The sequence below is a fragment of the Lepidochelys kempii genome, chromosome 10 (genome assembly GCF_965140285.1).
Source record: "Lepidochelys kempii isolate rLepKem1 chromosome 10, rLepKem1.hap1, whole genome shotgun sequence".
NCBI classification, from domain to species: domain Eukaryota; kingdom Metazoa; phylum Chordata; order Testudines; family Cheloniidae; genus Lepidochelys; species Lepidochelys kempii.
The window spans coordinates 4,279,223-4,293,691 of NC_136389.1; the positions used below are offsets into that span (position 1 = coordinate 4,279,223).

The following is a 14,469-nucleotide window of genomic DNA, read 5'->3' on the forward strand; positions in this document are numbered from 1 at the left end:
GAAAAGGTAGGAAATGATACTTTTTCCTTAGTGAGACATTGCCAATATACAGCTGTTCTTTTGACCCTACAATATTGAACATGCAAAAACAACAATGACGCTTACGCAAAAGCACGCTGTTTGCTTGTTAACCTCGGTGTTGAAATGTCTCTCTGTTACTGCACCAAGGCATTCTGTATCAAGGCTATTTCTATAGAACAACTCTCCAGCAAGGCATATGTGACTTGTTTGTTTGTTTTGTTTTTAAAAAACACACTATTCTTTTTACACCCAAACTTCATGCTAACACTAATGAAGAAGCTTTCAGCAGCCTAGCCTGAGAGCAGCATAAACTGGCCCTCTGTATGGTAAATTATCTACTGGGCTTTTGGAGATCTCTAGGGAACACGATGCAGTATATATTTAAACAGCCTGTAAAAACAGCATATGGAGAGCGCCTGGCATGACGCTCAAATTCACAGCAAAATCCTGGCATGCTTATAAGATTTGGTCTGGATCGTTACAAGAAAAGCAGCTAATATCTACTGAACCACAGTGAATTTACAACAGAAAAACAGGGAAGAGAAAGGGGTGATCTGAATAAGTAATATGTGAACCCCCAATTCACGTACTACAATTACTATACTGACATCTAGTAATTTGCTAACCATAGTCCATAAGAATCTATTTAATGACATCTGTATCTGCGTACACTAGTCTACTTCACAATTCACTGACATGTAACAACAGTTAATAAACAGCATTATTAACACTTAAAATGGCTACAGGGAACGCCTTGGAATCTTGCAAACTGCTTAGAAACAAAATTTAATGCAAGGGGTAGGCATGTCTCATTACCGGCTGCAGTGAGGTCAGATGTCTTATGCTACCTTTAAGCCTATTTGTTAATTCAGAAGTTTCTTTAACAGCTCATGATCTATGCTACTACCCAGTAAAATAGTTTAAACAGGAAGTTCACCACACTGGCAAACAAGCCAGAACATTTCTTTTGTTAAAAGTTTTGAAAATACTGTTTCCAAGGCAGGTGTGACTTGCGCATTTCAATACAACATTAATTACACTTCTCTGACGTGACTGGATAAAACAGCCTCATGGGGCTGTGTGTAATTCATCACTGTGGCCTAGATAGGGCAGCAAGTGTGCAGTGACTACCCATGCTTCCACACGGCTTTCCCAACACTAAAGGCAGATCAGCTTTGAGTCCATGGAGGCTGGAGCATGGCACTTGCTTTTATTCTCTTAAGCACCAATGCAGCAGGGAGTGGAGTAATTGGGAGACGGAAGGGTTTCAGCTGCAGAGAGCAGGGCAGGACTTCCTTCAGCTGAGCAAGTGCTGCTGTAGTCTCACCTTGCACTGACTGAGTCGGTTACAGCTTTGTACGCCTCTGATTCTAAGCCAGTAGCAATCTGCAGGGCTTCCCTGCCACCACTAAAATTTCCCTGGTGCTTAATCCACCTCCCCAAACCTGGAAGAGCAGCCAGTTTCCTAAGGGGGGGTCACATTACAAGTGTCATTAAACATAGTGACTATTTGAGCGAAGATTGGCAAACGAAATGCGGCCCTAAGGAGAGCAAGGTGCCCTTTGATTGTGAAGTTAACGCCTGCAGGTGTCGAATCACAGCCACATTGTCTTTCCTGTGTTCCTCAAGCAATACTTTCGGGTTGCTGCCCCCAAGGCCAGTCATTATTGGTGTGTCTGTGCGGGGCTATATTTTTTTGCACTGACTGTACTCTTGTCCAGACCTCGGCGGAAACCCACTGAGTGCTCCGTTTGGGGAGGAAAAAATGAGAAAATGCAATGTAGGCCTCAGGTGCTTACATTCATATTGTAATAGTTAGCGCATTTACACCACTGATCAGGACAGTTCCAGCAGTCAGACAGAACTCAGTTCTTTACAGTTACAAGGAAACTCTGGAACAGGTATATAGTTAGAAAAAATACAATGTACTGAACAAACATCTCACATGTACAATCAATTTAAGGAAACATTTAAACGGATTATAATTTTGCTAAAATATAAACACACGTGTTTTGTGCTGCTAAATTTTCAGTGTTCCCTCTAAGGAAAATACTGCTACAGCTCTACTATACCCCGTATGAAAATAATTTGATTTTTTTTCTCCTGCAAGACTGATTTGGGAGAGAATCACAATGGTCATATAATTAACGTAGGTGTATAATGCGCTGGGATTCAGAGGTTCTTTGTCTTCTTAATGGGAGGGTTTCTCAGTGCGTTCCTGTCAACTGCAATCTCCCCTAAAAAGAAAAGGAGTACTTGTGGCACCTTAGAGACTAAGTCTCTAAGGTGCCACAAGTACTCCTTTTCTTTTTGCGAATACAGACTAACACGGCTGTTCCTCTGAAATCTCCCCTAATGCATTTGCCTGTTGCATCTCCCTGCTTCAGGCCAGCAGGAGGCGCCTGGCTAAAGAAGAGCAGCAGCCTGCGGCTTGTCCAGCTCCTTTCCTGTCTGGGACAGGAACCCCTTGGCCATGGGATTGAGTGATGCAAAAATTCTCAGGCGTTTGGAACGTCAGCTTGGGTGCAAGTTCATCTCAAAGCAGCGCCAAAAATGACTGAAATTAACCAGGGAGAAGTTTTTAGTTTGGTCACTGTAATGTGAAAATCCTGCTCCGCTTTAATATTCTAGACACTGGCAGCTAAGCTTGTGTCTTTCAGGTGCAGTAAAAGTAACTTTCACTGGAAATGCATATTTTAATCCTTTCTGAACAGTCAGGAGTTCAAGTAACTCCGTTTTCTCAGTGACAGAAACTGCTTATGACTGTGTCTCACTGTTAATTATTGTATTTATTTGCAATTTAAATAGCTGTTGAAATGAGCCGAATTAACGATGACAAAAATGTTTTTTTACTACAAGAAAAGTGGGGGAAAGTCATTTTAACTACTTGCTCATCACGAGGTCAGAAGTCATTAGACCTTTCAACTGCCTCATTAACAAATTTTGCAAACAAGAAATATACTTTTGAACTGGCTCTTGTTAAAAAAAAAAATTAACCAAATAAAATTGATCCAGATTAGCAATGGATGATCTTAAATACAGAGCAAAGCTCCCATCATGGCAGTAGGATTGCCAACATTTAACTCATCCAGATGTGTCTACTATCCTTGAAGTTTGTCCTCAGAAAGAAAATGCCACTAACCTCCCACCATTGATCAGCTGGATAACCGGGGTCTGTGAGCTGGGACAGAGTATTACTGGGATAGACTATCTACTGGATTTTGTATGGTTTACATTCATTTGATTCTAATAAGCCCATCATTTTGCAAATGATAACTAAAATTCAGGCATTTTCCCCCTTACATTTTATATGAACTCACTTTTTTAATTCTCTCACATTAATTGAAGATATGGGTCCTGGTTTACTCCTCATTTACTGCTCACGCTACCCACCTGAATGGCTTTTCAGTCTTGCCTTATAACATCTGAATGGGTTCTATATTTTTAGTGGCTGCAATGTAACAATATATTCACACCTGAGTTTATTTGCTTCTGTTAATGGCAGATGGTGGCACTTGCCAGTATCAAAATAAAGCCAGGCTTTCCATTTGATTAGATTTCAAGTTGAGTCACTGTGTTTTAACACACCCACACGACTTGTGTCAGAAACTTTAAATGATAGAGTAAATAACTGTTCAGTGTCACTGGTAGCAACCCATTGTAAATTTGCAAACTGTTTAGTATGACAAACTTTACATTGACGCTGCACTGTGACATCCTGTATTTCCCATCAATAAGTGGTCTTTCCAATTAGCAGACAATCAGTTGCAGAATTGTGTTCCAAACCAAGCTGAGAACAGTCGTTTTTAATTCCCTAAACAGATACAATGTTGAAGCAGGTAAGAGATTTGGTTATTCAACATTTTTTTTAAAAAAAGCAAAAGCAGTTGATGCCTGAATCCTAAGCTAAAGTTTGCAACATCTGTTCATTTTTTTTGTACAGTAAATATATACAAATTAGAAACAACACCGAGATGATTCTTTTTTCTTTTTAAATTTGGCACTGTCCATAAACTCTAGTTTCTATGCAGCACAAGGAAGCTCTGTAGTGGCTTCTTGCAGTGGGAAGGTATGAGGCGAGAATGAACGGGAGCTGTCTGAGAAACCCCGGGTTCATCAAAATGAGAACAATTCTGTGTTAGCTCTGGAAGAACGAGATAACCATCAACTCATCAGCTGCTGTGTTTTCTAACAGGAGCGTTATTGTCTACTTTCCCAGGCACTCAGCAAAATTCAGTGCTAATGTTTGGCATTCAAACAAGTCAAAGAGAATTGTGGTGTTGTTTTTGTGGTTGCCTCGTGTATTTTGTGTAGTAGCAACCTTCCTTCTGTTTCAAACTTAGAGGGTTTCAGAGTAACTTAGAGGGAACACTGCTTGTATAAAAAAAACCCTTAGGTGTAAGACAAGAACCAACACTACTGTACAGAATTCGCTGCACAACTAGGTAATAGTACGTTACCCAGCACTGACTGGCCACATTAAGGAAATGGTACTAAATACACTTGCAATCAACCAGTTAATTGTACGGCACCATGGGGAGACTTTGTCTATTCTGACATGACTGTGTTGAGCCCTCCGTCCTTTAGTAAGTTGGCACCTGGTAACCTTTTGGACTGGTGTCTATGGTCTCAGTAAAGGGTGGGCTCTGATAGGTTTCCGTGCTTTCGGTGCCACCGCCGGTAGGGTATCCTGGGTATCCTGTATTGGGGTCAGTGGCAAACTGATCCGTGGCAAAGAGAGACATGTCAGTCCCCAGGTGGTACCTCTGCATGGCCATCAGCGTCAGGGCAACCTTTAATGAGGATCGGAGAGTTAGTGAAGACATCAGCAGTTCATGACACGGTGTTCCTAGACAGATGTTTCCACCCTTCTCTGCCTGTTCATCACCTTACACGGAGGCCTGCGTGCCTTCTCCCATCCAGCCCCCTATGTGTGGTACCGTCAGCCCCATCCTTCCATGCCTACGTCCAAAGGCCACGTCCTTCCTGCTGCCGCCAGGGACTCTATGACTTGTTCCCCTTCCCGAGCCTCTGTGTGTGTCAGGCCTTCGACTGTGATTGCTACAGGCCAGGGGCCACCACCCCTAGGTGAGTGTGTGCAGAGCCCCTACTGCCGAGCAGGGCTACAGCCTACATTGCTGGAGCCTGCCCCTTGCGTGGTAACCAACAGTTCAACTGCAATAACTAACATGAGGCTAAAGGACGTGTTTCCACACACCGCCAGGTAAAAGCCAGAGTCTGTTTGGGGCTGACAGGTCTCGCTGCCTGGGGTCAATGGAACCAGCTCTCCAGAGCCAGGAAGTGTTGGGTGATGTTCCCACCCCTGGCTGGCCAGTCAGGTATGGGGGCAGTACAAGGCCCTCCGAGACTGAGAAAAGCCACACAGTGCCCCACAGCACCAGGCAGGGGCTCCGGCTCAGCACTGACGGTGAGAGATGAGTCCCAGCGATTCAGGCACCAGGACCACCGCCCGGAGCACACCTGGGTTTCCGGTGGTCTCTGGTCAGCAAACCTTTATATTATTGCGCGTGCGCGCACGCATGTCCCCAGGGCTTAAACTCCAGTCAGGTGAGAAAAGGGCCAGAGGGAACCGTGCCCTCTACCCAGGAACCGCCTGGCTTTAGAGACTCGTTTTATTGTCCTCTCAACTCAGAGGGCCGCTTGCTCTTGGACTGGCGTTGCTGTAACCACCGGCAAAATTCAGGTCATTGTATTGAGTCAAATCTTGGTAGCCTCATAAATCCAGCAAGTAGGTCAATTCTGCAGAGACTCCTTGACCCCTTTTTTGAGGTTACAGATATTCAGGTCATAGACCGTGGGAGATGTGAACAGCGGCGCTGCTGGAATGACACACCTGCTTTTAGATCAGGCTGGTTCATTAACAATTCAATTAGTTTACACATGACAGGCCTGCGGAAAACTGCCTGCGGAAGCTGCGAGTCGCTGCATCTGTCTCTGCCATGTCTCACTTTGATATACTACCAGTGCCCATGTAATATCTGTTTATTTTCTGTGCATTGATTATGTAAAGCACAAGGGTTTATTAGCAACAGCAGCAGGCTCAGTGTCAGAACAGCTCTGCACTGACTGGGGGGAAAAAAGCCAGTGGCAAAGAAGTCCAACCACTTCAAAATTGTGACTCAACCCCTAGGTAATTGCACAAAACTCAGCAACATTATCAGCCAGTTTCATGAACAGGCTGTCAAAATCCTGGTCGCAGATCTGTGCTGTTGTCATAGTCTTCACTCTGATCCCCCCCACTGACATCAGGATGGGACCCGCCCAGGGCGAGAATACGGAACTGGCAGGAAGGACCCCAGCCATGTGCACCTGGGAGCAAAATTTTCCCAGTGCTTCTGTGAAAGGCTTCATTCATCTTGGGAAAGGAGTTTACAGGGAACCACATAGCTGGCTTTGGTATGAACTCACCGGATTGCTCTTGAGGCACAGGGCCAGTGCAGCGACACACTGGGCCTGTGCACACAGAACCAGAGACCCAGAAGCACTCAGCACCCAGCAGCTCCCGCTGAGAACTATGGAGAATCCCCAGCCCTGAGCGCAACGGGTGCTCCTAGGACCTATGCTTTACTGCAAAACTGTCCAAAAGGCTTGGGGTATGGACTGGAGAGCGGATTGTTTGTGTCCCAAACTGAACAGCTGGAGGAAGCCTGGCTGGTTGGTGGATTGGTAATGGGGATTGTGGTGGGGCAGAGCCCCACCCCCTGAGAAAAAGGGCTGAACCAGTCCAGAGAGGCTGCGCGGACCAGCAGCCAATCAGTGAAGGCCTGGGGAGAGCCAATCAGGGTAGGGAAAGGGGCAGCCAATCAGGACCAGACTAGGTTCTATATAAAGGCTGCCCAGGTAGGGAGAAGGCAGTCACTCCCTGATCTCCAAGGGAGAAGGACTGGCTCCTGATGAAAGGAGTAGGACCTTAGCCAGAACAGTGCTGGGCAGGTCTGGGGGAGCAGATAGGGGCTCCGGCCAATTACCTGCCAGGCTGCGGCCCTGCTGCAAAGGGTCAGGAAGGTGCACAGGGGAAGTGGCCCAGGGAAACTGAGTACACAAGAGGGAGAGAAGAAGGGTAGAGGGAGGCTGCCACTAGAAGGTCTCTGGGTTGGGGCCCAGAGTAGTGGGCGGGCCTGGGTCCCCCTGCTTTCCACTGCACCTGGCCATTGAGGAGGGAGGCCGAGACAGACTGCAACTGGCCCCTGAGAGAAGAAGCTAGACTACTTGCGGTTGACCACCGAGGCAGGTGCAGACAGAAGGACTGCTGTTAACAACGCCCCCGGAAGGGGGTAAGACTGACGCAGTGGGCATTGCTGGAGGGTCGTGTCCTGAAGCAGACAAGGACTGTCCTGAAGAGGACACTGCTGAGCAGGGAGCAACGCGGGTCCCAGGGCAGTAGAGCAAATGATGGGCCCGACACCATGTGTTGAAGACACTCCGCAGCCGTTGAGAGCTAATTCCTAGAGTGACTGGCGGGAGGTGCCAGCGGTGGTGAGTCAAACCCTGTCACAGAGATATACAGCCCTTCCCCTTTGAGTCACTGATGCTATTCTAGCCCCAGTTAGGGAGCGCCCAAAAGCTATTATTGTTGGGAGGCCCTAGCAGAAATGAGTGGGTTGCCATGAATGGGTCTGTACATTGTGGGGGGTATTTGGGCAAGAGACTGCACCATTTTTAGCAAAGCAGCTGCCCAAAAGTCTGCCTGTCTTTGGGCATAAATGGAACTAACCTAATCCATGCAAAAGCCCATCTGGGTCAGCCCCCATCCATCAGACACATCAAAAGCAACAGCCAGGCTGAGTGGTGGTGATCTGGGCAAGGAGGGAAGTTGCCTGGTGGCCAATAAGATGGAGAGCGCATCTCTCCCAATGCATCTTTGTGGACTGCTACATTAAATGCAGAGTGTAGCAATAAAGAGATCAGAGCCCGTGAATTAAGTGGGGCTACAGGGAAGCTGAGATGAAAAAAGATTTATTGGGATAATTATAGAGCCAGGGAGCAGCTAAACTGGTGAGTGAACTGGGGCCAGGCCCAATGCTGGAGAAGCCCAGACTATCCTTTGCGTGAGATGATCCAGTTCCTATAGTGCAGGATGATGGCATTACTGCAGATCTTACAGGGTAACATGCTCACGACGCCGCATAAGGCTTATGTGGGCAATGACAGGAAGCGTGGGGGAGCAGACTCTCTCCTGCACACAACCCCAAGCTCTTTAGTAAGCACACAGAGTATTGTCTGACAGATCACTTCAGCTGGATGGCCATGCCCGGTCTGGTTGTGTTACCAGCTGGAGGTGTGAACTCCAAGAGGGCATCTGAAGGCCTGGGTCTGAGATTAGCTTTCTGTATGTGGTGCCTATCTAACTCAGGCAGTTATCAGCTTTGCTGTCATATCTCGCACATCTTCTGGGTAAAATTCTGCTGCAAGTCTACGTGGCTCCCAGGTACCAGAGGAGCGTCGCATGGATAGACAACTCCCACCCGTCCCCCACAAAGGAGACAAGCAAAGCAGCTCGTTCTTGCTATTTGGGCTGTGATCTCGTCAGATCTTGCAAGCTAAGCCATGTTAGGCCTGGGCAGTACTTGGGTTAGGGTCGCACATTGCTGTGGGTGCTGCTGACTGGCTTGCAGAGGAAGGTGTAAAACTGAGGTGCATTTGGGTGGTGACTGAAAAACCACCTGGCGCTCTTTGCAAGAGTCCAGGCATCCTGGACCAATTCTATCTTGGGTGATTCATTCTACTCGTCCTTCCTACGTTTGCCAGGCTGTCTCAATTTGCTGCTCTGAGGATATCCGTTCTTTCCAGGGGACTGTTATTCTCTGAGGCACAATGCAGAGCAGGGCTTGCTGTATCTGGGCTCGCACTGGTTTTTCATACTGTGTGTTTCGTTCCTTTCACTTCACTTATTGCCTTCCTTTCTGGTTAAAGGAAGCACGCTTTGCTTTACTTTCATTTCTCTCGCCCCTGGTGTTAGCAGGGAAGAGCTGACAAATCAAACCAGGGGCCTGGAGGTAGCCTGAGTCACTAATTGGCAGAAAATGAAGACTATCTCCTTCTGGAGGGGAGGGCGCACATGCTAGTTTAGGGAAGGATTTCCCGAAGTACTCAGCACTGGTCTTGCTCTGCTCCCCCGTAAGTCAATGATCAGTGACAAAGCCTCCCACTGCTGCAATGAGACCAGAGTTAGGTCAACATGGAGAGCTCAAAGACAACTTTCCTGCCAGAGGAGGCTTCTGGGAGGCAGCACCTCTCTGGCACTCAGCAGGACAGGCTAGTAGCAGGGAAATATTTCTGAGGGTTTGAGGATTTATTCCTTGAAATCAAATCACTCACCGAGCTCTAACTATAGATACTGAAATGATGGATTTTACTGGCTTGCTTGCTAGTTCCAGTGGCAGGTGCGGGTGCTCAGCACTCCACAGGACTGGGGCCTTGGGAGGCTGGGGGAAGTCTGGAATTCCCCAGACTAAAGGGAGTTATCCAGCCAAGTACCCACAAGTTTCAGCCTTACTCCTCAGCGGTTTGACTATAGCTGAACTGCAATTACTTCTTTACTGCAAACCATCTTTGTCTGGCAGAACCCCGGTTCCCCAAATCACATTTCCTAATTCCTCTTTCTGCTGCTCAGTTGTGCTCAGATCAGATTTCATTTCCCTGTTTCTTTTACCTCCCGACCTTTGCTGTCTCTCACTCTTAGGCCCTTTCTGCTGCAAACTCTTTGTTCATTCACCCCCCGGTAGGATCATGGAGCTGTACGTACCCCGGTTACATTCACTGGAGTCTAACAGCTGAGGCCCAGCACCACGCTTGGCAAGCTGGTGTGTGAGTGGCACAGTCAGCTCTTAGACCTTGGGGGATGATGGCTACCAGAGCTCCCACCTCACAGAACAGAGAGGGCAGGACAGGCACAGACTTAGCACTTGTCTATACTAGGAAAACTGAGACACCTACTTCTCCATCTGCTCAGCTCCTATGGCAGGAGATACTGCGGACACGGTGCCGGTGTCTTCCCCCACCTGCTCGGAACCTGGTAAAAACCCTGCCAGTCTCCACTATAACTTCAACTACGCCCCCCCCCCCCCCCCGGAGAACTAGAAGCCTGGCCTTTCCCACAGTCATTGCAGCCTCTTGATTCATCAGGGCGCTGAAATTCCCAGTAATGAAGAAAAAGATCAATGTGATAACTGTGACAGTGATGACAGGGTGAGTGCAGTCCTGGTGAGATCTGGGGTATCCCACTGCATCGTGGTGAGGTTTCTAGTGATCCTACCACTTTCTCCTCCTGCGCTGTGGCAGGACTGATTTTGGGGTCCCCAAACCATAACTCATACATGGGCATCTAATCGGTCCCTGAGAGTGATTCCAACTGCTCTCTGGACAATGTGTTTTGTTGGCCCCAAATTGTTCTTTTAGCTATAAAAACATTTCTAAAGATTTTTCCCTACTGAAGCTCTGCTATGAAAGAGAATCGGAGCCAGGATTTCCCTCTGTGCTCATGAACTCCCTGCACGGTGACACGTCCCTGAATGAAATAAGAGACACTCTCTTAACTCCGTAAATCATTAAGATCTCAGCACTCGGTGGCTGAGGGCACAGATCCATGTCCACTGAGGCCTATGGGAGTCCTGCCCTTCACTCCACTGGGTGCAGGACCCATCACTGAATTCACATCACCAAGGATGAGGAATAGCACGGCCCTGGTAACCATGTGCCTCGGATTAATCTAAGGCAGCGGGCATTGTGCTGCAGTCCCTTGTCCCACCTAGCTATTTCCTGTAGGCCATGATATCCTCCCACCCACACATCTGTGATCGGCTGAGCATCTGGAACCTAAACTCACCCAGGAGAAGATGGAGAAGAATGAGAAGGCGATGGCTGCCCGGGCAGCATCTGCTGCTTGAGACGCCCCTTTGCTGTCTGGTGTATGCTGCCATTGGTTGGCCAGGAAGCAGAAAGCTACGAACCACAGGAAGGACCACAAACCTGAAAGAGAAGGAAGGCTGTTAGTGGGGGCCACAGCCACCTGGTATTTCTGCTGCACACCAGGGAGAATCACAGACTTTCCGAAAACTAGGCCCCCTTTTTCAGGGGTCCCCGGGAAGCCAGCACATAGGACTGGCTCCATGGAGGCCAATCCCCTGCTACTGCAGACAACCCCCTCCTATCATCCCTTGCATAAACTTACTGAGCTTCACCTGAAAACTAGTTAGATTTCCAGTTGGACCCCCAAGGACAGTGGCACCAAGAAACACCAGTTCCTTCTGACAATCTTGGCCAATGCTGGTAGGTGTATCTGTAGCAACTTTCATTCCAAAGGCCCTCAAAGAATTTTAAACCGATTTTTAGAGCCAGAGCTCAGAAATCCCTACCCAGGCAAGCAGTCCTGTTGCACTCAGTGGGTCTAGTCACACCATTAAGGACTGCAGCCTTGGGCTGTTAAGCTCATGTTCCTACCATACTCCGAGATGGCTTCACCCACCTACCTAATGCAGCCACTGCTGGGTAGAAAGTGGCAGCTGTTTTAACAGCTATCTGTACCCAATGGAAATGGCAGCAGGAAAAGGCAGACTGTAATTCCTTAAGGTGGAATGTGGCCAGGTCAGTGAGGTCAGTGCCCTTACCCTTGATCAGGGCCATGGTTCTGTGTGTTGCATAAGGAACAAGCAAAAGCAGGAAAATGAACTGTTCTTCTTGTGAACCGATTCCACAATCTGCCCATGCAAGAGGCCTCAGGCTCTCTCCACTGCTCTCACATAAACAGGCTATCGTTTCCTAGCCTGACAGACAGGGAAGACAAAGCTGGTGAAGATTTCCTACTGGAATCCAAGGCTGGCTGAGACTGCAGATCCCTCCCGTCCAGTCACTTGACAGCATCCGTCGCTGGTAGTAAGGCCTTGGCGGGGAAAGCAAACACCACTGTCCCTCCCTTCAGCAGAGGGAATCTGTGTTCAGGCATTTGTGCTTTCAGGTGAAACCCTGACTGTCCATGGCCCTTCCCCCTTCCGCCTACCACCCCTTCCCCTGGGCACCCTATCCCAACACCAACTGACAACTTCCAAGTGTTGGGAGTATGATGGGAACGCAAACACTGGGAATTGGGCTGCAGCGCTGTCAGGCCGGAGTCTGAGAAATCTTGACCCTTAAAAAGGAAGGTAGCAAGTTACCATAAGGATACGGACGATAAACCTGTGGGGTAAGGTAGCTGCCAAGTCTCTATGTGACTGCGGGGAGAGAAACGAAGCTTGTTTTGTTCCTGTTTTACTTTGCTAGAGGCTCTTCAGTACAACACAAAACAGTGTTTTTCTTGGCACCGAGATTTGTGTCCACACATCCAAGTCTTTCAGTTCCTGCAATTGTGTTAATTATACATTGAAGAAACAGCACAACAATTTCTCCGACTGCAGAGCATGGAAAACACCCCCTAACCAAACAAAGCCAACTCTTTGGACGTCAACTTCCCCCGGGTTCTGTATGATTTGTTGGTCTCCAGAGTGAGGAAGGTCTGTGGACCGTATTTAGCAAAGAAAAGACATTACCAGGTAAACACAGACACATTTTTCCTATTCTTCATCATGCTAAGGGCCACACATCTGTTCCAATGGGGGTTTCACAGCAGTGCCTCCATGGGGAGAAGCAGGATCATCCTTGAAATATGGACAATGAAAACAAGGTCTATTGTATCTCCTCCCTCATCCCCTGGACACTGAGGCTTGGAGAAGACTTCTGCCAGAACAACGGCATTGGCCAAGATAGGATGACCAACATGTATATCTTGCTGAATCTATGTATTGATGGCCATGGGGCTACCCAGCCATTCTCAATGCATGAGACAGGCCTTCTCCGCCAGGCTGTCAGTACTCCTGAGGATTGAACTTTTGATTCTTCGAAAGCTAATCCGATTGGAGATTGTAGCTACTGGATCGACTCTGTAAGTGGAGAGGAGAGACAGTGACACCCACCCAGGGGTTCCGTCTGGAGAGCGCAGCAAGGAGCTGAATGAGGTTTCAAGGTCCTGTGCTCTGACCTGGTGGGGGGGGGGGGCAGGGAATAAGGGTTGACACTCTTACCCCATCACCTGGAGGCCTGCCCGGAGGTACTGGAGTCAGTTTCACTGGTTTGACATGGCTGTTGGTTGAACAACAGACTGCGCACCAATCAGCAGGATCCATTTATCACTCTCAGGGACCCCAACAATAATCACTTCCCCACCCCCCAAATATCCACTGGGAACCCTGGATAGCTGCTGTGGGGAGGAGGTGGTGGCAAGGCCTGGGAGGCCACTGCAGAAGCTGGGAACAGTAACACGGACATTAGGGCATTGCTGGGGCCTGCCTTCCCATTCTCTTTGGAGTGGCAGGAAATCCCCATCCCACTTTCCCGTCTCCCCAGGGAGGGCGAGAAGGGAGACCAAGCAAGAGCATGTCCATGGCAGCTGTGGACGTGTGAAGTGTTTCCCAGTGCTCTGCTGGGAAGAGGCTATGCTCTGGCATTCCTTGTTCGTTTTCAGTATATATTCATGATTTGCTCCCCCAGCAGGCCCTCCTCCCCTCCGGAGGACAAATTCCCTTTTTTGTGTGTGTGCGCACACCCCGAGGAATTGGCACAGGTCCATGACCTGCTCCATCCCACGCTGATCCGCCACGCCGCGCACTGTGAGACGAGCGGGGAAGAAGTGCTGATTTTATTTTACTCATTTATGTCCCTCTTGGAGTTTGCCCCCACGATCTGGCTCCGAGGTGGGCCGGGGGAACAGAGCTCGGAGATGGCTAGCCACTGGAAATATTTCCAGAGCAATCTCCCTGCCATCAGAGACCAGACATGTCCTCTCTCCTCCCCGACATTGGCCCCTTCTGGCTTTCTCAAGGAAGGAGCAACGGACTGACTCCCCCGCAGCTCTAGCTCTCTCTCCTGCATGGGAGCCACATGGGTCCGATAGGTCAGTTTCCCCTGGAGGGCCAGCCTGGGATATCAGCTGGGGATGTCTGGGTTAGAGGAGAGAGCTGGGCCCAAAGGCCCCTGACTGCAGTCTCCATCTGTGCTGTGTCCATTTCCCCCCTTCCAGAGGGAGCTGAGCTCTGCAGCAAGGAGCATGCTGGCTGGGGCAGGCTCTAGGGGCCCGGGCATGAAGATCTTCCATCTGGCATCACCATCCCTTTGGAGTTGAGGGATGTGGGCTCTTGTCCCTAGAATGAGTTTTGTTTCCCCAGTCCTGCCTGGCCTAGCTCACTAGCCCCAGCCATTGCAAGCACCTCCAAAGCAGAGCTGACGGGACAATCTTCCCCCAAGGGCAAACGCAGTCCTGGAACACAGCTAGGAATTAGACAGACACTTGACTGAGCCACAGGATTAGTCAGAAATCAAGTTTGAAATTTCCCCCCAAAAAGCTCTGCTGCGGGAGCTGCTGGGAGGGGATCGGGACTGAAACTTGGGGGGGTGGGCACA

The 14,469-nt window shown here is 48.8% G+C and overlaps 1 protein-coding gene across 1 annotated transcript in view; it reads right to left on the bottom strand.

Moving 5' to 3' along the window:
- Positions 1–2,302: 2,302 nt before the first annotated feature.
- SYNGR3 (synaptogyrin 3) overlaps positions 2,303–14,469 on the bottom strand; it is a 40,809-nt gene continuing 28,642 nt past the window's right edge. Inside the window, exons 3-4 of the mRNA XM_073361715.2 lie at positions 10,868–11,010; positions 2,303–4,814 (exon numbers count right to left, since the gene is read on the bottom strand). Of these exons, the coding sequence (XP_073217816.1) occupies positions 4,605–4,814; positions 10,868–11,010 (353 nt within the window). The 3' untranslated portion in view covers positions 2,303–4,604. The remainder of the gene's footprint in view (positions 4,815–10,867; positions 11,011–14,469) is intronic.